The sequence below is a fragment of the Sinohyriopsis cumingii genome, unplaced genomic scaffold (genome assembly GCF_028554795.1).
Source record: "Sinohyriopsis cumingii isolate HCF-2022 unplaced genomic scaffold, ASM2855479v2 utg001392l, whole genome shotgun sequence".
Taxonomy (NCBI): domain Eukaryota; kingdom Metazoa; phylum Mollusca; class Bivalvia; order Unionida; family Unionidae; genus Sinohyriopsis; species Sinohyriopsis cumingii.
The window spans coordinates 503,422-528,317 of NW_028315992.1; the positions used below are offsets into that span (position 1 = coordinate 503,422).

At 35.4% G+C, this 24,896-nt stretch overlaps 2 protein-coding genes across 2 annotated transcripts in view; one reads left to right on the forward strand and one right to left on the reverse strand.

The window, feature by feature from the left end:
- LOC149772572 (uncharacterized) overlaps positions 1 to 24,896 on the reverse strand; it is a 134,798-nt gene that overhangs the window by 95,904 nt on the left and 13,998 nt on the right. The window lies entirely within an intron of this gene.
- LOC149772573 (uncharacterized) lies at positions 23,976 to 24,829 on the forward strand. The gene has a single exon (XM_089947624.1). The coding sequence runs from the start codon at positions 24,128 to 24,130 to the stop codon at positions 24,683 to 24,685; it is 558 nt and encodes a 185-aa protein (XP_089803750.1). The 5' UTR covers positions 23,976 to 24,127; the 3' UTR covers positions 24,686 to 24,829.

The following is a 24,896-nucleotide window of genomic DNA, read 5'->3' on the forward strand; positions in this document are numbered from 1 at the left end:
CATCTGAGGCACCCGCTGGTGAAGAGTGGTCAGTAAGCTATCAAACTGTTGCTCTTATGTCATATAGACAGGAAATTCATAGTTTAGCTCATTAAACTATCTTGGTTGGTCATTTATGAGTCAATGAAACCTATCAGAAGTTCTTGCATCATTTTTACATCGTCTTACATCACGTTTCCAAATATTGTAGATCTTGTTTAATTTGTCAATGGCTGGTTTCAGTTGTTTTGATCTATTTTTTGGGACATATATTATCCATGGACTTGTTAAAAGAAAATGCTTTTTTTATACAGAGGAATCTGATACTAATCTTTTCAAATTATATCTCTGTGAAGTAGCAAGATATACTCTTCTGTCTACTCACTCAAAATTACAATTAAGGCAGGTCAAAAGTACAAAGGTAAGACTTTTTCAACCTGGTGATAAAGTTCTGTCTCTCTTGCCAAGACTTCAAAATCCTAGTTAGGTTAGATATTAACTGTCCTTACAAAGTTAAAAGGAAACTGATTTTGGAAATGTTTGGATTATTCAGTGGAAATAGACAGTGCTCATTGGACTATAATTGGTTTTGGAACTAGTGGGAATTATTCAAACAAGTTCTGAATGACACCATTTTGACACATCAGGATTGTTGGTAAACAAGTATATTCTTGTATCTGAAAATTATTCTTAACATTTCATTCTTTTGGACCTTAATATGATTATTTTGGATTCAGTTCATAATTATATGTCACTCTTAGATTTTTTCCTCAGTTTTTCTTCCTTCCATGATTTAGTTTATGACTATAGACTGGTAACATTTACTGATACAGGTGACAACCCTCTATCCAACATGATTTAGTCATCATATCTTATGAAATCACACATGTATGCATGTGAACTGTGGATTATAATCCATGAAAGTTACCAACAGTCCATGCAAGAGGATAGTCATGTAGAGTAAAATTTTGTGAATTATATTGGAAACCAACAAAATACCGCTCTTACAACTCTACTTGAAAACCACATCTTCATGATTGTGACATGATAAATACAACGAACTGCTCTTCTTTTTGGTATTTGTAAACATTTTATTTTAAAAGGAAATTACTTGACTTGTACTCTTTGTAAATCAACAAACCCCAGGTTTCGTACATGTGCACAGAGTTGCCAGTGGTTTTCCATTTCCACTAACACTAACTCAAACTCGGCCATGCTAATTCTTTGATCCTCAATAGCCATCGAGTTATTAATTGTATTGAAACTGCTTTGCGCTGCCATCAAAATCTGGAATAGACAAGTATTCCAGAATGCAGCCATAACGAAATAATTTTACTAGCACCATCTGTGACGCTGGTTCCGACAATTCCACTGGGTGTAGCTGTAATAGTCAATGTGGTTGCGATTCATACCACACTCAGACCAAAGGCTGTTGCCGTGTCGATTCCACAAATAACATGTTACACATTTTAAGTTTACCAGTTCGATTTTCAAAATTCACAATCTCATCTGGGTCAATGTCAGCAACAATGTGGCTGGTAAACTAAGCCAAATCTCAGCCAAATCTGCTTTAGTGGAAAATCTGCTCAGATTTTTATCAATACAACATCTGAGCAAATATTAGCATACATTCTGAATAACGTTAAGCAAACTTAAACGTAATTTCAATACACATTTGCTGGGATGGTGAATGCTCAAGTGCATGCAATTCTTTAACAACAACATGACCATATTTTGGCCCATTTGGCAATGATGGCTATCAGTCTGGGCTATCACCATGGGTTAAATAATTAACAATTTTAGGAAGTGGTACAAGCCAATACAAGTCAAAATATAAAATATGTTTGGGTCTTAGTATGTATGTTACCCAATGCATTCTAGGTCCCATAGTCAAATCTAGGTTAACAATGCCATTTTGTATTATTTGTGGAATCCTCGACGCATGTTCCACGCATAAAGACACCATCTAAAATGTTTGATTTTACCACTGCTAACAGCACTGAAATCTCTGTGACAAATGGAAATATCCCACTGAACTTTTGCATTTACTGGTACTGGAATATAAAGGAAAATCTTTCTCTAAATACAAATTCCATAAATAATTTTGCTTTAGTTTGTTTACTCTATCAGGATCGTAAACTGTAATTGCTTCAACCCTGGATGTTACTTCATCAACATATGTGTTTCCTCTACAGTGTTAATGTTACAGGGTATTTTTGTTGACATATATCTTAGCGATTCATTGTCGGAGTGCACAATAATACTCACTAACAGATCCACAAGGTCGGCAAGGCTGGTTATGTGATTTAACTCGGATGCCACATTTAAGACACCTATTCCAACATGTTATGTGAGCAAATGTAATTTACAGTATACATAATGGCAAGTTCTGCTTAATAGTTAACATTTTCCAATGCCAACACCTCTAGAGTCATTACATACCAATGCCACTGAACTTTATATATTTATAAATTGTATTCTAACAGAAATAATCATCTGTGTTTTCATAAAAATCATAACTTATGTTTCTAATTGTTGCGAGTATTTTGATGACCGTACGTACATGCTGGCAAGCTTTCTCACATACCCACATTGGCCTAGCCTGTGAATTGAACCCATGCAAATGTAACATGGCAGTGACCCCTTTAGACCAGTTAGGCACCTCCAGGGCCCCTAATTTGTTTTGGTTGGAATGATGGTGTACGTATTATCAGGTGTATGTGCTCCTCAGCATATACATATGGTCTTCAAAATACTCGCAGTGGACAGTATTTGATTGTATGGCCATTTGCTGCAAAATACACCACTGCGAAAGTAATTTGCAAACCTGTGGTAGTGTATTTTACAAACATTTTTACACCAGTCTGCATCAACCAAGGATAAATGTCAAATATAATTGTTTGTCTTAACATAATTTTCTTTAATTCAGTATCTGATCAAATCACGGAGTGCTGATTAATATGATCACAATGTATTATACAAAAACATAAATGACCAAAACTTGTACAATTACATCTGATGTTCTTAAAGCACTGCTTGTATATTGACACTATAGCTTTTCTCTTTGCATGTGAATGTCTTTCCACAAAACTTATAACACTGCATCATTTGCTTACATTCTTCATCGTCGAAAAAAATCCCATATTATTCATGTAAAGGTGTTGTTCGTAATTCAATATATTTAATGCTAAAGACATCTTTCTCTAATTATTTCATTCTTGATGATCATCACTCTTAGGCTACTATATTCACTTAATGTTTTCAATGTCACCACTATCATCATCAATGCAGCTTTTCTTTCATTTTTGGGTTCTCTAAATGCTAACTACTTCAGTTCTTTCCTTTATAATATCAAAGGACTTTCCAGGATTTTTTTCTTCTCCCAAGTCATGTCTACCGGTACATCATTGCTACTCCAAGACAATTTCTAAGTTTAATACATTATCGATATGTCTAGGCTATGTCTTTAACAAGTCTCTGACTAAACTTTATGATACATTTATGTAAAACAGTAATTTAATCTTTACCTGTAGCATTGTGCATAATTCACTGATCTGGTAAAATGAAACCACAATTTGATATGTCAATACATTCTTTCAAAATACTATAATATCAATCTGTGACTTTTTTGCCATTTATATACAGTGCGGTAATTGTCTAACATAAAAACTACCTCTGCTGCAGTTTGTAGAAAATAATTTCAAACTATCTCTGCCACAGAAAATAAAATCATTGTAGTGGTGATCAATATTCCTATTTCTGCCTTTACACAAGAATTTGTAGTATAACCACCATCAATAATATACGCTTGATTAAAAACTTCAGCTTTGTGTATAATGCAGAAGGGTCACTTTCTTTACCACGCATGCATTAATGCATATCAGGATCATAATGAAAAATTGCTTATAAAAGTAAAGTCATGAAAGTCTTTTTTGTCCATCTTCGTCTGAATAAGGCCTTGTCAGACCCTTTGCATGTGTACATGGGCTCAACTCATCTACATATTTTGTTTGGTTCATGAGTCAATGACTGGTGGTAAGACTAATGAAACTACCAATTTACATGGGAAAAGCACAGGTGTAAAGGAATACAACCTTCCGATTGGATTGATGCGAAAGAAAACATAACCAAGACTGAAATAAAGAAAGGTGAAAGAGCATGTCAATTTGTTTTCAATAAATAAAAAAGCCTTTTCTTTTTTCAAAAATTGCCATATTTAATAATAAAAATAAGCTTCTCTAACTCAAAACCATAAAACAAACATGCAATGTTTTAAACCTAAACATGTTTACAAGGTTAACAAGTCTGGTTGGAATTTGTGTCAAGATTAATATAGCAGTTGCCGAGGGAAACAAAATGATGCACGATGGACAAAAGGCAATACCAAAGCACAAAAAAGGCATTAATACCAAAAGCTCACTTGGCTTTACAGCCAAGTTAAGTAAAACAAGAGCTCCTTCAAATAATGATACTCCGCTGGCTGAAATGAATTTCCAGGAGCCAACGACTGTTTCTTTCTGTTAACTGATGGTGTGGAAACTATCTCTGATATTCTGGAGGAAAAAGACAATTTTCAAAATGACCACCATGAGAAGCATAATGGATGCAAGATTGGGGCCATTTTTTATATGAAGTTTTCTGGTGAAAACCCTAGGTCAATATGACCATTCATTTAGGAAGAGTAGAGATCCAATGTTTATCAAGATAGTAGCTATCATACCGTCTGTGCAGATTGGCATCATTAAAGACCAACGTTAAGTCATAGGGCTTGAATTTAGGTAAGAAGACCAGGTAAAACCAAACAAGCATTCAAGTTTTCCAAAATATAAATCTACTTAAATAAAATATAAAATCAAACAATGTGAGAGAATTATAAATAACTTAAAATGTTATGATGGCTTCCATAGTGGCCATTGTGGAGTCACCTCCACAATGTTTTGATTTATGACCATTAAAAGCCTTTTGGTAAAACCAAATGTCTATCCATTCAGAAGAATGCAAAAAAAAAAAAGAAAAAAATCAAGATGGCTACAATGGTAGCCATGTTGATTGGAAGATTGGAACCATTGTCATTTACTTTCATATAGGCTTGATAATAAATCATCTGGTGCAAAACCACATGTCAATATGATTTTCCATTCATGCGATGACAGTAATAATATTTCTATGATGGCTGCCATAACAGTCACATCTAATGTCGGATCTGCACCACAAACAAAATAAAAAAGTTGTTTGGTTGCTTTGACCAACTCTTGCTAAATATGACCTATTTTTACCAGTGATGAATGAAAATGTATATACATGTGATGATTAGTGTCATGATTTGTTTTAATACAGATAAATATGCATTAATGTTCAATAATATGTTGCTTTGCCCAACTCTTGCTAATAATTGGTTTAGTTAATAAATATAAAATAAAAAAGTTTCATTTTTCAACAGGCAACAGTATCCAAGATCTCAGAAAGTCAGCTTAATGTAAACAAAGAACATAATTAACCAAACCTGAGATGTAGGTCACAGTTCTAAATTTTTTTGCAAATGGGTAAAACAAACTTAAAATAATTAATCAAATTTCATGACTGTATAAAAAAAGCTGTAAGAAAATATTAACTAAAGGCACAGTGATATATGTAGTCATGGGAGGATGAGACCAGGTCTTTGTGACTTTGTCAGTTGATTACTGTACAAGTCTTAGTAAAATTGTTTGTGTCACCACTGTCAAACAAGAGGTTGCGAGTTTCATGTATAAAAAAAAATTGGCATTTTTATCTTCAACTCCTATACCAGGTCAGGCAATTAACCAAGGTTTGAAAATAAAAGTGGCCAGTTATACTGACTAATAGATGCCAGTAAATGCCCATATTGTTTCCTCAAGCAATGCAGTTTAAAGACGGTACAATTTTCCAAACATTAAGAATATTAGCAATGCAAATATATTAATACTAAATTCGATCTCCACCTTAAGCATAATCTTCATTTCAGCTAATAACACAAAAATTCAGTGTGCAGTTGCTTAGTTATAATTTATATAAAACATTTTAAATGAACACAACACTATATGATAAAACAGTTAAAATTTTTGAAGTATTGTATATAAAGCCTCATTTCTGTAAGACTAATAAAATGGTTACTAAGTGCAACGAATCTATTCAACTGTTTTCAAATATTTTGCATGAAGAAATAAAAATATAATGTTCCTGTCACATTATAAAACAACATGTTTTACCCTGCACACAACAATTATGGATGAACATGATTCAATGAGGGAACGTAGCCAGTTATCTTTACAAAAGGTGGAGTCACAGAAAAACCTGGTCCCGATATTTGGTCATCTTAGGACTTTATCATTCCTCAGAACAATCTATTATTGATCAGTCTAGATATATTATTTTAATTAACTCATTATGAGACAATAAAAAAGTAAAACAACTTTGGGAACATTTTCTTATTTAAACCTTGATAAAAAGTTTTATCAACAACATCATCGATGCCTAGTTTGCGTAACCTACTGATTAACTAATTTGTTCACATAGATAACTTAGCTTAGCCAATTCCCCCTCCCCCCCGACTAATTGGTAATAAGCTTGATGTCCACATGTGAAATATCATACATGTAATGGGTCACTTAACAAAAAAAAAAGGGGGGGGGGGAGGGCCAGAATCAGCTAACTGATTATTCACCCACCCCCCCCATAGTTTCTTATTATTAATGGATTCTACTGTAATATACTTAAGGCCTACAAGTGAAATACCGTACATAGAATGGGTCCTTAAGAAATCGGGGGGGGGGGGGGCATGTGAAATATAATACATGTAATAAGTTCATGTAACAAACTAATATCAGATTTATTTCAAATGAGCCATTATATTAAATTTAATACAGATTACAATTTCAGACTAATAACATTTCAAAAATCACCTACATGGAATAAAATACAGCTTTTAATTATTGTTTATACTTCTTAGTAGTAGCCTAACACTATATTAAAATAGTTATTTGCAATGTTTTGTTAATAAATTCCAGACTGAGTGAAAGGTTTATAAACTTTTTTCCCTGATCGATAGAACCAAGGCGACATATGATATTAAGTAGAATTTATTTTACTTCATCAGCACTTTTGTTGAAGAGACCTTCATCCTCAGACCATTTGAAAAAATGTATCTGTGGCTGCAATAATATATTTGTTCCCACTGTCTGTTATTGGAAGAGGACAGATAATATTGATTCCAACTAAACTCAACACTTTTGATGGCACTGGTAAGGAATTCAGAGGAGGTACTGCTTGTATTGGCCTAGATTCAGTCTATTGTATTTATTGCAGTCACTGACATATTTTATTATGTTGTTTCATCCCCATCCAGTAACACCCTTCCTGGCATTTCTCATACGTTTTGTCATGTTCACCATGTGTATTTATCTGTTAAAATAAAAATATAACAATTATGTTTCAAAAGTACAAGAAAAGAATGTTTACAATTTATAATTATATACTTTGTGTACCACAGAGAAAAAGAAGAGAGTAAGAGCAAGAGCTAAAGAGAAAGGAATTTAGATAGAAAAAGAAAAGAAGACAGAGACAGAGGGAGATAGAATGACAGGAAGAGGAGTATATGAGTTCTACAGGCAGATGGTGAAAGGAGAGAGAGAAAAAAAGTGAGAGTGGAAGACAGAAAGAAAGAGATAGGAGAAGAAAGAGAGAGTGAGAGGAATAGACATAGAAGAAAAGTGAGAGAGAGATAGAGGAGATAGAAGACAGAGGAAGAAAAAGATAGGAGAAGAAAGAGAGAGCGAGAGGAATAGATGTAGAAGAAATGTGAGAAAGAGAGGAGATAGAAGACAGGAAGAAAGAGAGTAGAGGAGAGAAAGAAAGAGGAAGACAGACACGGAGGAAGTGGCAGAGAGAGAGAGAAAGGAAGACAGGACAAGAGGGAGGAAGAAAGGGAAAGGGATTAAGAGGAGATGAGAGAAGACAAAGAGGAAGACTTAAGGAAGAGAGAGAGATAAAAGAAGACAATGGAAAAGAGAGACAAGAGAACATAAGACGGGGGAGAGAAATGAAGATAGAGAGAGAGGAAGAAAGAGATGAAGAATGAGAAGAAAACAGGAAATATGGAGATAGGAAGCAAGGATGACAAAGAGGTAGAGTGAGAAAGACAGAGGGGAGACAAGAGAGAGAGAGAGAGAGAGAGAGAGAGAGAGAGAGTCATTAAGATAGAGAAAAACAGAGGAAGACAGAGAGCAGAGACAAAAAGATTCCACTCCTGGAATGATGATGGATAATTGATTTTGATAGAGTATGGATGTATCAATATATTAAGTAGCTTAGCAAGTAGTGTTATATTGGTTTTTTGTGTGTGGACTACGGCCAATAGACCCAGGCTCTGTACATGTTATCCGAGCATCTTAGAATTTTGCAATAATATTACATTATGATTAATAATTTGTTAAAGTACTACTTACCAAAATGAAAGCTTGCTTGGACTGCTGATACTTCATTTCTTCTAAGAAGTCATCTTTATAAAGTATACCACTGCTTGCAGTAAAGCCTTTAACCCCAATTCACTCTTTCTCTTACTGAGAGCTTTGAAAGCTGCCATGTTTGCTGGGTAGGTGCCATCATTAGCATCCAATACTATATCAATGTATAACTTGTCATCCATGACTGTGAGTCAAGAAGTAATATTAAGGATATTCAACTTTATTTATACCAAGATTTTATGCCACCAGATGTTCTTATAAATGGGATTATAGACCAATTTCCTGTAGGGAACACCTGGAATTACCTGTGATAATTACTATGTATAGAATGGTTTGGTCTCACTACAGCGCATCCCATTTTAGCGCCACTCAGTGAGGCGCTGAAATTTTTTTCTTCTCATTAGGGCTAATCCCATTAGGGGGCCAAAAATCTCACTAGAGTGCATTCACAATAGGGCGCGGAGAAAAAATTAATTTGAACAAGATTGAATTGCCATCACGTTTGATGTGATATATATATATTATAATATATGTGTACAAAAATGGCGGTATCCTCACTATTAGAAAATAATTACTAGACACAAACTAGAGAACCTTCAATACAAATAATTTTCTACAACTATTATACCTTACATCGGTTTATTCTTTTTTGTCTGGTCAACAAACATCATCCGAACATCTGGCATCTACATACAGCAATTCGTGACGAGCAGGCAAGTTCTGACGTTACACGACTGCAAATCACTGCAGGACAAGAAGTGGTACGTCCAAACAAAAAATATTTGGACATTGAAAAATGCATTCAGATACTAATGGTAATGTACAACGATGGGAGCATTGATGCTATTGAACTGATAACTGACATTAACCATATTCTGAATCAACCCATTTAAAATAAATATAAAGTTACAGTTAACAAATGTGTTTTTCATTATTCGCGCTCTAATGGGATGCACCCTAATAAGATCAGCTCAAGTAGGACAAAAATATTTTTTGCACTCTAGTGTGATAAGCTCTAATGGTTTGCGCTCAAATGAGACGTTACCGTATAGAACATATGACATTTCTGGTGAGTTTTGCAATAGACAAGTTTTGTGGCTTTATTTGTTTTCAAAATCTGACCACCATTCCCTTATCCACTGAACCCCCAAAATATCAGTTAGAACAATAACATTCACCTGTAATCAACACACCTGCGACACTTTTATTAAAATACATAAAGTAAGGAACACCTAGAATACTTACAACACTGGTTGCAAACTTCCTATTGTTTACTTTTTAATTTACAATTTCAATAAAATACAAAATTATTTTATACATGTTAATAAAAACTGACAAATTGGGACAATCATATTTCTTCCAAGTGAGACCTTACAAAAATTATATTTCCTCATCTTATATTCTAATTATATATAAAATCCAAACAAAATAAGAAAAACATATAACCCCCTCAATGAAGAATGGACATATATATTTTTGATAATATGGAAGGTTGTAACATAAATATCTATTTTAATATGATTGGTTTTAAAAACTAATATATTCATTGGAAAGGCAGAGATTTATGCTTATAATTTTTTAAAACTAAGTATCTGTTTTTATAAATTTAGTTTTGCTATTTAAATGTTCTAATGGTGTGATTGTCAGGGGGGATAATCACCTAGCCAATTCCTTGGGGGGGGGGGGAGGAGACTCACTTTCAGCTGGAAGGGGGAAAGAATTTGCTAGCCTGGCAAACTTTCAGAGCTGGGTACATTTTACTACTATACCAGTCCTGTACTTTGAAGTTTTTGTGCAAATGCATAATTTCGACAAATGGATCAAGGTTTCTTTGAGGCAAATTATACAGCACCTTTTGTGAACAGATCAGACAGGTAGCTTACATCAGGGGCACAATCTTGATTTAGAGGGAGCCTAGTCATTGTGCTATCAGGTTCTTTTTTTCTTTAAGCTCTACATGAATCCTAAATAAATCTTGTGTGAAAAGTAAAATCTGAGAAACTTGTAATGCTGTGTTCATTCATGGTACCAGAAGTTCTTCAATTAATGGCTACAAACACAGTTCACACTGCAATAGAAAAATGGCACTACATTATACCAGTATTGTACATCTCTTTTACACCCCAAACACAACACTGACTGGTGTTATAACTCTATGGTCTTAAACTAAGTATCAGAATATAGTGAAAACCAACAAGCTTTTCATAAAATTCAACAGATAATTTATTTCCCTAGAACACAAAGTGAAAGTTTAACAGGAACTTACACTACAGTGAATTACACCCCAAATAGTCCCACAAATTCTAATTTACGTCCAATGGGTATCAAGTATTTCAAATTAATTCCAGAAGTATTCCAAAAGAAATTCGATATTGAATGCACTGATGTGCCAGAGGTTAGGAAAGGTAAAAAGGTGCTGACAGTCTTGATGTAACACAACAATATAATCCAAAATATCCTTGAATAAATTCACAATAATTCCAAGATAGTAATTTAGTCCTAAAATCAAAGAGCACTTTGTAATTACAATCAATAATTGAAATAAAAAAATTAAATCTTCACAAAATATAACTGAACACAACTGACTCCACTAGACTGATGTTAAGATTTGGAATGAATCATTCTGAAGTAAACAATATATATATATATATATATATATATATATATATATATATATATATATATATATATATATATATATATATATATATATATAAAACAAAAGCCAAGACACAATAACATAACCTGGATGCGGGTGAAAAGTTCATTTTCCCATTAAATTCACAATAACAATAATAATAATAATAATAATAATGAGGACTTTATATAGCGCCTAATCTGTAGAAGCACTAAGCGCTTTACAACATTCGACAACACCTATAAGATAAAAACATATAATGATATGATTACAAACACAAACACCATGAACTTAGAAAACAAACATGCTAAGAATATTTAAGGTAGGAAACATTATTAGGTCTTTAAGTTTGTTCTTGCAGTCGAAATAAGTGAGTTTTGAGAGCCCTCTTGAATGGGATCACTGTGTCTTTGTGTCTAAGTTCAGTGGGCAATTCATTCCACATTTCTTGGCCCTGATATGCAAAAGAACGCTGTCCATATGACTTTGTTTTCAATGTAGGAATAATGAGTATACGACTGTCAGAAGTGGAGCATTAGTATCTTCCTGGTGTGGAAACGTAGGAAGGAGAACAAATTTTATGTTTGATTCTGATCAAATGGATAGCCAGTGTAGGGTACAGAGCAGCGGGAAGGTGTGCTCTGATCGTGGTAATCTATGATCCGATCAGCTGTGTTTTGAACTTTTTGACGTTTTTGGAGTAGATATTGAGATGGGCCAGACAGAATTTAGTTAAAATAGTCCAGTCTTGAAAGTACTAATGAACACACAAGTGTTTTCGTGGCATCAACTGAGAGATATTTGCGAATTGAGCTGATGCGTCTCAGCTCAAGGCATGCAGCCTTGCATATGTTCATGACATGTTGGTGCAATGTGAGAGTACTGTCCAGAGTAACACCAAGGTTTCATACTGATTGTGTGAATTTAATGTTGGTGTTGCTGATATTTATTGTCTGAGGTAAAGGATGTGAATAAGAAAGTCTTTGTGTTGTAATCAGAATGGCCTCAGTTTTATGATCATTCATCTGCAGCTTGTTACAAATCATCCATGATTTCACACCAGAAATGTGCCTCTCTACACCTTTGACGGTAGCATCAACTTCAGTAGGGTGGCTAGATTTGTATATTTGGGTTGTCATCAGCGTACAATTGGTGAGACACTGGATGATGATCTATGGCACTTGAGAGTGGCCAAGTGTATAGAATGAAGAGAACATGTCCAAGAACAGACCCTTGTGGAACACCACAACATAGATCAACTGGGATTGAGTGTATTCCATTTGCAGACAGAATTTGTGTCCTGTTGACCAAGTAGGAATTGAACCACAGTAAGGCTGTATCATGAATGTCAAATACATGCTGGAGACATGAAATAATATATCATGGTCATTGTGTCAAATGCTGCAGACAAATCAAGGAGGGTGAGAAATGTAATCTTTCCATTATCCAAAGGAGAGAGAATGTAATGATATTATGCAAAGTATGTTTCATATGGCAACGTGACAGATGTCCCATGCTATATTTTGTAAACGTTTTCATGGAAACATCTCTAAATATGGCTGAAATTATACGACACTTTACTTTTTTCATTAGAAATGCAAAACCATTCTTAACTCCTTAAAAGGCAATATCTTGCTTCTGATAAACAATAAAGCATGGTGGGTAGGAATAATCCACTTGATCATGATCAGAGATACATGCTTTAAGTTTTGTTTTGTTATTACCAAATGATATGATAAATGGTATACCAAACATCCATTCCCAAAATTATGAGCATCTTTCAGTTCATTCCCCAAGAATCAGTAGCAGCCCTCGTACCTCCATTATGGTGGGTGGCACCTCAAATGTCGTTACCCACTATAATATCAAATATCTCATCTTTCACAACTCAAATGCAATCAAATGACAATTTTGATCATGGAAATAAATGAAGTTTTCCTTTTTTACACAGTGAACCCAATTTTCTTCATGGAGTAACTGTGCCCATTTTACTCCAATATCCAAACAGTTCTTTGTTTAAAGCATGAGATGCAAGCCAACACAATTTTTGACCAGAGTATGGGATGCAGATCTCAAGAATGTGTCAAGGCGAGTAACATATTTTTTAAGTCAATGTGACCTTGGAGTTTGAGCTCAAAACCACAAAATCAGTAGATGTATTCCTTGTCTAAAATATGAGTCATCCTCAAACTTTGGTCAAATTAGGTTATAGAGTACTTAAAGTAATTTGTTGAAACTTTGTTTGGGGATCTTTGCCCCCAAATCATTACGTGTCTTTAGTCTCAAATGCACGACATCCACAATCTCTGGTGTAATGTAGGTAACAAAGAACAGAAGATATTGTCAGTAAACTATATTTCCCTAAATGGTCAGTGACCCTGACTACAAAATCAATGTAACAGTATGAATTTTGGAAGATGATTATTTTACCATAACTAAGTGGAATAATCTTGTTGCAGTCAAGGTGACATGTAACAATTAACTTTAGCGTATAGGCTTGGCCTGCAATAAATAAATGTCTGTGAAAGATTGGATGCTCTGTTGCATGGGATAGGGCATGATTGATTTTTAAATAGGACCTGCCGGAATAATGGTTAGAGATATCGAAGAGGTGATATTAACGTGGGCTTAAGTGGCAGGAAACGCAACATAGAGACAAACCACAGACAATTCTGTGCCATATGGATCGTGTGCGTGTGATTTGGAATTTTAATGTAGCTTTCACAATTTTACAGTCATATTGCTACAATTCTGCAGTATGGAAGTTTATAGTGATATCTAGCACTAGGATATCATGCCACGGACATCTAGCATGATGTCCCATCCAGTCACATTATAGTAGGATGACCAGTCCTAACAGAAACCTCTTAATACTAAGCGCCTAGCAATATAGCTGTTAGAAACCTTTTTATAAGTCTTTGGTATGACTCTGCTGGGTTTCAATCCCTCAAACTCCTGCATCTGAGGTGGACAATATAACCACTAGGCCACTGGAGCAGTCTGGTGTCATTTGGAAACAAGTGTCTAAAATTAGTTTTTCCTGAAGAGTTATTAATAACGGCGGACCAGAGAGAATTATTCTAAGTTAAATGAGGAGTGTGCTTCCATGACAAAATTCAATGTTTTAAATATTCTTCCCCAAACGTTTAGGCAGTCCAAATTTTTCTGAGAAAGTGGATGCCCCACTCCAAGAAAAAGAGCAAGTATGTTTTCTCATTAAAACATTGTCCATGGGATGGGTGTCTGGAAGTAAGGGACATGAATACATTCAGTCATGGAAAAGAGAGCGTGTCTTGGAAAGCATAAGGGGAAAAGAGCTCTATATGTAAACCAGTGGGGAAAGAGAACAGACAAGCAAGTTATGGCGGAAGACCCAAATGAGGCTGGAAAGAGAGAAAAGAGGAAAAGTAATACAGCGACTCTGACCTTTCACAAACACTGAATTTGGAAGGAGACGCAAACAGGTTATGCCGGCATGCTGAGCAATGAGTTTAATTGTTAACTCGACTCTATGATCAAATTTGTTTTATTGATACAACAGAATGGATAACTGCATTTCTTATAAATTTTGAAATTCTATTTCTAAGAGAAAGTATATCCAATGTCATGTTCAATTTCATACTGTTTATGTAATTGATTAAATTGTTATTTTTTAATGGGGGGGTGGTGGTGGTGCTTGTGTTGTCCTATTCAATATCACTACTCAGATCTCTGGTATTCCATCCATTAATTAAATATTTGACATTGTTATTTACTCAGTCTGGGCAATAACACCTCAGTCAATCATCTCCCCGATAACAATAACCAAAAAAAATGCCATGTAACAAGTGGGGCATTCTCTCTCAATCAATTAGTGTCTTTTTCATCTCCTATGTGGGCCATTTACATGGTTTGGTCCAAGCAGTGAGTATGCATGTAGATAACCATCTTCAGTCTTTTAGTTCTAGTCACCCTGACTTTTGATACCCAAAATTAATCAGACTCTTCCCAAAGGCATGCTGATCAAATTGTTTGGTAACTACAGACAGTAGGGAGCATAACTTATTCCTAACAAAATAAAGAACAAGCAGACTGACATCTGTAGAACAGGTGCACAGGAATTTAATACAATACCATTTTTTGGTAAAGACTAAGTAGACTGCTATGTAGACTATTTTAATTTTTTTAAATGATTATACACTGTTATGGGTCATTTTGTAGTAGTTGTTGTGAGGTTTAATGCCATTTTTCAGCACACGATAGGCTATATATGGCGGCTAGTATTAATGGTGGCGTAAGAACCAGGGAAAACCCCGGAAAGAAAGACCGACCCAGGAGAAGCTATTGGCAAGCTTTTTCACATACCCACGTTGGCTGAATCCCAGACTCAAACCAGCGCAGACAGGTGAGATGGCAGTGATCCATAGCGAGAGTACTTTCGACCACTCGGTGCCCCAGGTCATTTTGTAAAGAACATATTAAATAGTAATCTTGTCCGTTATTGTGGGCTTTTACTTTAAGATAATGTAATTTTGTTTGTAAACATGTTAACGTGGATGTTTAATTCAGGACATTGGTATTACCCTCTGAAAACCATGATCTACCTGCCCTTTTCTTAACAGCTTGCTAATATTTATGTAAACAGACATGACCGTTTTCTGTTCTTTTTTTTAAAATACAAATTTGATGGACATTCTACTAAGATGACAGACTATTTCCCAAAAATGGTTTATTGCAACATAGCTCAAGAAAGAAGGTATATACATCATACATGTAATGTTGTTTAAATCAGAATTACTATTCCTATCTTAACATTTGTAGTGGAATAGGTCTTTTAGAAGTGTTCAATTATTATCTGAGGAGATTTATTTATTTTAATTACCAGTATTCATTGGACTTACAAAGTTTTCATTGACTTTAGGATAAAATCACTCTTCAAGGATTATTGTGAATTAATTCAAGGGCATATTTTAGGTTACATCAATTTGAAACAGCATGACCATTTGCAAATTTAATACCATTCACATATCAGATCATGCAAGATTGGAATTTATTTGGAACACCACTGGAATTCATTTGGAACATTACACTTTTGGAAATGTGATATAATTTATAGGACTATTTGGGATTTAATTCACAATACTGTTAAGTTCCTTTTATTAAAAGGAAATAAATTATCTGTTGAATTTTTACAAAACTTGATGATTTTTTTATATCTTTTCTTTTATTTAGTTGAAGACCATAGAGTTGTAACAAGACAACATGAAAAGTCTTTTAGTACAATCCTGATGACAATATAGTCTTCCATGCTTGTGGGGGGGGGGTAGTGACTGCAACATTTTCAAGACAGCCAATGTAACATCAATATTGGATATACCAATGGCAACATTTCCACTTAAAAACAGCTAGGTATCATAAGCCTGCTGGTGAAAACCTTATGTTGATATAAGCATACATTTAGCAGGAGCAGAGATAACAACACTTTCAACATGGCCAGAATGGTGGTCATACTGTGAGTCATTTTACATTGTTTTCATTCAGGACTAACAAGACATCAGAAGAACTCTTCTGACGAATACCCATCTCAAAATGACTTTCCATTGAAGAGTAGAGCAAGAATTTTCAAATGACCATTGGGTCATCAGTTTAGCCTAATTGTCATTTATGACCAACTAGACATCAAAACAAGTCTTTCAGTTAAAACACCATGCTGAATTGACCATTATTAAACTGGTCACTGTGGTGGCCTGAGTGGCACAATTTTCATTAGACACCTTAAGTTTTTAGTAAAATCCACATGTTAATAAGAAATCCATTTAGCACAAGAAGTGATGACAAAGTTCTCGAAATAGCCACTATGACAGCCATATTGAAGGAGTAATGAAAAAAAGCTTATAAGATCGATCAAGGTTGTGACAGCTATAATGAAACTCAGATCAGCACCCTTTTCATTTAAGACTAACTAGACATCATCAGAAGTCTTTTAGTCATTATATCACCATCCATTTAGAAGTAATGACAAGATTTTCAACTAGACGATACCTGTATGTTAAGACTTCTGGTGAAAACTCTGTATTCATATTGGATGTCTCAGTAGCAGCTTCTTCATTTAAGACCAACTAGAGCATGAGATGAATGTGTGTATAAGAAAAGGTTCACTGCCATCATCAATGTAGTTTAGGAGATTTGACAACAAATTAGCAGTAACAGACAAATGGATGGGTAACAAATGATGCATGATAGACAATCATACTACCTCTTCTGTTCTATGACAAGTAAAGCTAATAACAATTTTTAATAGTGCCTAAAGTAGTGTAAACCATGCCAACCCAGCCCCTATCACCCATATGAAACTAAGCAAATCTAAACAAAGGTTTAGCAGTATAGAAAATTTATGTGATCCACTGATTTTCACTGAAAACTGTCTTTTCTTTCTTACGAACTTTCTTCAGGTAATTTTTACTATCTGATTTGGAATCACCAATGTTTGATCATCAATGACAGATGTAGATGGGGCTAGCTGGGTAATTTCATGCTTGTTCTGAAGGTGCAGTATTCATTTTTCAGAATGATCATTCATCATTTGTTTAATTTGAAAATATATGTCACACATTATGAGTTGATAATGGAAATCACTGAAATATATAATACACGATATCAGTGGACTCCATAATGGCAGGCCAATCATGTGATTATGTCAGCGCAAATCCAAACACAAAGGTCATGCTCCAGAAGCATGGTCAAGTCAGGTACAACAGATACATGTAGTGGCCAAGTGAGCCAGTAATTATCCTGGATTATATTAATAATCACACAATAAGAAAATTAGTTGTTGTAGGGTTTAATGCCATTTATCAGCACACGATAGGCTATACATGGCGACCAGTATTAATAGTGGAGGAAGAACCCGGGAAATACCCAGAAAGAACCACCGACCCTCGAGAAGCTAATGGCAAGCTTTCTCACATACCCACATTGGCCGAATCTGAGACTCGAACCTACACAGAGGTGAGATGGCAGTGATCCGTAACAGAGAGCGCTTTAGACCACTCGGCCACTCGGGGACTCTATAAGAAAAGAAAAGGTATTATTTGGATGATGGGGGTTTTAGTATTTGGTGATAGGGTATTTAATTAACTGAGTACTTTTTAATGGATGTTAGGAAAAATAAAGTATGGGTTCTAAAGTGTCACATGGCTAATATGATAGCCCAATAGGAAAGCTACCATAATTTTGGGCCCAATGAAAATACACAATACTTTCAACTGTTAAATATATCAAGCAAATAAATTAACTGTACTTTTCCAATGATAAGCCCTGCTGTAATGGACATTTTGGTCATCAGATTAGCACAGCTTTCATATAAGAGCAACTGGACATCATACAAAGGCATATGGTGAAAACCCCAATTCATTTTTACTTTCTGTTTAAGTAGAGATTCGATAACAAAAGTTTTAAAATGGCTGCCATGGTGGCCATATTGGATATCAGATCAGAACCATTTTTATTTAAGATCAGCAAGACATATTAAGTAGTCTTTTGGCGAATACCCATGTTGACACAACCATCCATAATGGATAATTAAAAATAACAATATTTTAAAAATGGCCCCTGTAGTGGCCACACTGAACTTATTATCAGTACCACTGTCAATTAAGCCCAAGATGTTGTTTTAGTTAAAGCTCCATGATGATATGACCATCCATTCAAAAGTAGCAATGACAAGACTTTCAAGATGTCTAATGTAGTGGCCATATTGGATATCAGATCAGCACCATTTTAGTTAGGACCAAGCAGACATTATACAAAGTCTCTTAGTGAAAACCCATGTTGATATGGACATACAATCAGAAGAAGTAGCAATAACAAGATTTCCATGATGGCTGTCATTTGGGCCATACCGGAAGTCAGACTGGCATCTTTTTATCAAGAATGAAATCGCCAGCAGCAGAATGACCATTCATTCAGAAGTAACAGTAACAAGAATTTCAAGATAGCACTGGACAACAAATTTTTACAAAAGTCATGTTACTGAAATAAAATTAGTCAATTCTTATCAATTTTTATGTGCTGAACACGAATATGACAGTCAAATTGCAAAATTGGCTCTAGTTTTTTTGTAATCTGCAAGAAATTAATGTTTACATAACGAAATGCATTCCAATAGTAAAAGGTCAACTGTAATAGCCTACCTATAAAAAATCAAGTCATTGACTACATCTTAGATTTCTTCGCCTGTCTCTTGTACAGCTGTTCGGGAGCATCTCTGAGGAGTGTCCAGCAGTAGTCAGCCAGCATTGTAGTGGACCATTTTCCCTGGTATCTTTGTTCCATTGTTGCGATATCTTGATGAAAACGTTCGCCGTGTTCATCACTAACAATACCACAGTTGCTAGGAAAGAAATCCAAATGGGAATGAAGGAAGTGAATCTTTAGAGACATATTGCAGCCAAGTTTCTTATACTTCATCAACATGTCTTCTACTAGTTCCTTATAGTTTTCTGCCCTAACATTTCCGAGGAAGTTTGTAGAAACTAGGCGAAAAGCATTCCATGCTTGTTTCGCGTCACCTTCCAGCAAGTTGTTGAACCGGTCATCTTTGAAAAGCTCTCGAATCTGAGGACCCACAAAAACTCCCTCTTTAATCTTTGCTTCGCTGAGTCGAGGGAATTTTTCATGCAGGTATCGGAATGCTGGCCAAGTCCGGTCAATGGCTTTCACGAAGTTCTTCATCAAACCTAGTTTGATGTGAAGGGGTGGTAGCAAGATTTTCTGAGCCTCAACCAGAGCTGGGTGTTGGATATTCTTCTCTCCAATGGCTACATTCTGCCTGTGAGTCCATTCCTTCCTCATGTAGTGCATTTCCCTTGCTCGGCTATCCCACTCGCATAAGAAACACATGTATTTTGTATATCCTTGCTGCAGTCCCATTAAAAGGGCAACTACCTTCAAATCACCACAGAGGTGCCAGCTGTACTTGTTATACTCAATGGAATTCAGTAGCTGCCTTAAGTTATCGTATGTCTCTTTCATGTGGACAGCATACGCTACTGGAATAGATGGAAGAATGTTTCCATTGTGCAAAAGCACAGCCTTGAGACTCAGTTTCGAAGAGTCCACAAATAGTCTCCATTCTTGTGGGTCATGAGTGATTTTTAAAGCATTCATGAGGCCCTCAATATCGGAACAGAATATCAGATTACTTTCCTTTCTGAAGAAAGGCTCCAATTGCTGGTGGCGCTTTCGATATGCAGTAATTGTGACATCTTCTTCTAGAAGATTCCATTGTTGGAGTCTTGATCCTAGCAATTCTGCCTTGTTCTTTGATAAGTCCAAATCACGAATCAGGTCATTTAGTTCTTCCTGTGTTATTCTGTGTGGGGTTGATGATGCACCACAGTGAAAATCTGGATCACTGCATGCTGATGGACCAGGAGAAGAACAGGTCGACTCACCTTTGTCTTCGTCAGATGAATCAAGAGAATATTCTGTTGGAGGTTCTGGAATAGGAAGTCCCTCACCATGTGGAACTGGTCTCAATGCAGACGGAATGTTTGGGTAGACTATTCTCGACTTCTTTCGCTTCGTTATTCCGCCGGAAAGAGGAGGAACCAAGCAGAAGTAACAGTCATTTAGGTGGTTGCTTGGCTCTCTCCACACCATTGGGACTGCAAACGGCATTGATGACCTTTTGCAATTCAACCACTGTGAAAGCTGTGTTGTACATGTAGCACAGCATATATGCGGAGCCCAAGGCTTGTCTTGGTCACCAACCTTGCATCGGAAGTAAAGATGATATGCCTTCTTCACTTGAGAATTGATACTTTTCTTCTGGTTGGCAAATGTCACTTCCCCACAAATATAGCAAAAATTGTCCGCGGTATTAACACACTTTCGAGGCATTACTGTTCTTTATTGTACGTAAATGGATAAAATAATAAGTTTTATGTAACAGTAGCTTGAACTGTCTCGCACAACGTCTAAAATATTTTAAATGCTGAACCTATCTGATTGGGCTTTATATAGTACACTGCTTACGTCAGCTTCAGCAGCCGCCTGGCATTAGTATAATAGGCCTACACATGTATAGTACACTGCTGACGTCAACTTACTTCAGCAGCCGCATGGCATTAGTATTGCATTGCATCAGAAAATGATGCAATCAACTGTGGATGATGTGAGCATGATGGTATTATGCAATGTTACATCATTATTCCGGATGTTGCTGCAGTCCTACTGGAGAAATTTACACAGTGAAACATAGAAAATGAGGTATATGAATATCTTCAAAACGAGAGCCAATACAAATTTTTCACGGTTATATTCGTGTTCGGCACACCAAAATACTACAGATTAGGGCCTTTTCAAGTCAGTAATGATTTCACTGTTGACCAGTGTAGTCAGTGGCAGCCACACTGGTGGTACCATTTTCATTAGGGAGCAACTAGATGTCAAGTGAAAATAGAATGGTGATAAGACCATCCATTTATGAATAGTGATAACAATATTTTTAAGATGGACACTGTGATCGCCATATTGGATGTTAGAGCAGCACCATTTTTTAGACCCTGGGATGAACGTGACTGTAAAGTCTCAGGTAAATCCTATAAGTAGCTTAGGAGAAGCAGCAACAAAAAACTTGTGTTAACAAACACAAACAATAGACTACTGAAGACAGTCAACATACCATTTAAAATCGCTTCTGGTATATGACCAGCAGAGCTAAAAGACAACAACAACATAATACATGTATCTGTTAGTTTAAAAACAAATTTAATTATTTTAAAAACAAATTAATCTTGAGTTAAAAGAAAACAAAATATCTTATTTAAAGCACCCTTCCCCACTACTGGCTCCTTGCTGGACTTCAAAGATGGTCACAAATATTCAACAGCCAAACTATACCATCTTTTATGTAACGATCTGAAATTGTGGATCACCATTTTTATAACTATTGCGACCATTGCTTTGTAAAGTAAAAGTTCAATTAAAAACAGTAATAATCAAAGGTTAAAAGCCTAAAGATATGCATGTAAACAACACAGAAACAAGGTGGGGGCCAATCAGTATGTACATATAGTGGGCATTTTTATATATAAAAAATTCATATTGTAACTGCAGGTACTTGTAATTCCTCATGAACATCCATCATATGTGATATCATCAATCTTGCATTTAAACTGAAATGCCTATTATTATGCAAGTTTAATTGTGAAATGGGTATCTCAGGTAGATACGATTGTATTTTTGTTATTGACAGAATAAACAAGCAAAGCAACAGTCACATCGAGTCAAACTGCATGATCAACCAACTTCTTCCATACTTTGGCATATTCTTCCAACTGGCTACACTGCTAGATCCCTGTTATGCCTTCAAATCCCTGCATTACATTTGCAATAATTACAATGTGCTTTCAGTAAGGCAATTACATGCCCGCGATTATTTTTGAAAATATTGAGACGGCTTTTCCGGAAGCTGATTAGGCCAATATAAGCCAGTTCGATAAGGGTTGATACCCCCGCTGAAAACAGGCTCCCTTGCAGAGCTCTTTGGTAAATTGAAACCAGAAACCGTGTTTGTGAATTTACAATCCCTATTTCCGGCGAGCAATACTCCCGTTATGGATGCATCAACTAGCGTGCCAAAAGCGACTAGAAAGAGACATTATTGCAGTGTTTGTTCCAATTATCGGGGAAAATCTGTTGCCAACAAAACTATAATTCTCCACAAATTTCCTGCAGAAGAAAGGTTGAGTAAAGCATGGATAAGGCGTATTAAAATTTTGATGCCACAATTCGCTTACAACAGACATGACCGCCTGTGATCAGTGCATTTCTTAGATGGAAAATTTACCAAAGAACACAACATTCCATCGGTTTTCAACATGAAGTCGAAATAAAAGATATTTGCATTGTCCAAGGTAATTTGATCTGAATTTTTTAACGAATAACTCCATTAAAAAACTGCTTTTATATCGTTGAAAGCTTTCTTGCTCTTATAAAAAAGAGGTGTGTCTGTTACATTTAGTTTGGAGAGATAATGATACATTTATATAAAAAAACAGCCAATAATCAGTTTTGTCCAATATGTAGTAAGATTGTGCATCTTGTATCTCAAATGCACACTTGAATTAAGAATGTTAAATATAATGTCACATGTTAATGAATAAATTATCTTAGGTTATATTTGTTTAAGGTTAAAGCACATAATGATTTGCCCAGAAATTATTTGTTAAGTTATTGAAAACTTAAATAATGTCAAATGATATGTGACCAATATTGCCAAGTTTCACATATCTTTTCAGTGCTCTTTGGAGAAGTCAGCTGCATCACAGCCTAATACAATGGATCTCAATGATGATGCTGCGAGTCATTTTGAAAAAAGTGAAGACCAAACAACACTGAAAACAACTTGTTGCGCAGAACAGGTCTCCCTGATTTTCAATGACTACTGTGGAGCAGTTGAAGAAAAAGATATGTGTAGATTCTTATAGAAAGACATCCAGACATATCCATTTACCGTAGATTGTAATGAAAATAGAGTTCGAACAGTTTCAGAGCCTTTAGTCACTACTGTTGGTACACAGACAGACGATAATTACTGTTCATGTCAGAGTGAAACATTTGGTAAGGTTATGCAGGTGATTTCATCTACAGACATTCAGGAAAAGCAAACAAAATCAATTGGGATTTAAGAAAAAAAAACTGACATTGCCTTTGAAGATATCAGTGAATCCAATGAAAAGTGTATGTTTTACACTGGAATTCCAGATCCTAACACATCCTTTATTTGATGTATTGAATGATGCTGGAGTACATACACAACGAAAAGGAGATGGCAAAAATCAGGGTCGCCCCAGATCTTTAAAACCAATGGATGAATTTATTTTAGTCTTGATGAGGTTATGGCTTGGCCTTCTGTTGCAAGACTTGGCGATTTCATGTTTCAAAGACTACGTGCAGTCAAATTACAAACAGCTGGATATCATATTTGAGTGAAAAATGGTACTTTTTGATTTCCCGGCCATCGCGTGCACTTGTTAATAAGTATATGCCTCACAAATTCAAGAAGTATCCTTCTTGCAGAGTAATAATCGACTGTACAGAAATATACACCGAGAAACCTCAATCACTTGCAAACAAGTCACTGATGTATTCAAACTACAAATCACACATGACCTACAAGACATTAATAGGTATTAGTCCTTCTGGTCTAATAACATTTGCATCAGATTTGTGGGCTGGAAGTATCAGCGATAAACAGCTCACCCGGGCTAGTGGGATATTGAAAAAGTGTGAACTAGGAGAAGCAATTATGGCTGATAAAGGTTTCGTTATATCTGACCTAACTACTCAAAGAGGAATCCATTTGATCATTCCACCACTGAAGTTTCAGAGATTTAATAGACGTCAGGTTGAAGAAACAAGAAGAATAACAAATTTAAGAATAGATGTAGAAAGAGCTATTGAGAGGGTCAAGAACTTTCGCATTCTGCAGGGTGTCATGCCTATCACTCTAGCACATCAGGCTAGTAACATTTGGAAAATTTGTGTGGCGTTGGCAAATCTCCAACAACCACTAGTTCATGATAATGAACATGATGATTGATTTAAATGATTGATTAACTATGAACAATGTGCTGGCTATGTGAGCAAGAGGTCACAATTTGATACTTGGTTTAACACATTTTCTTTATATTTGAGTGTAAAAACACCATGGTAACCATTTTGATTTTGTTTACCTACATCTATATATCATGATTAAATCTGAACATCCATATTTATTAAAATCAAAATCTATATTGTCAAAATTTATTATA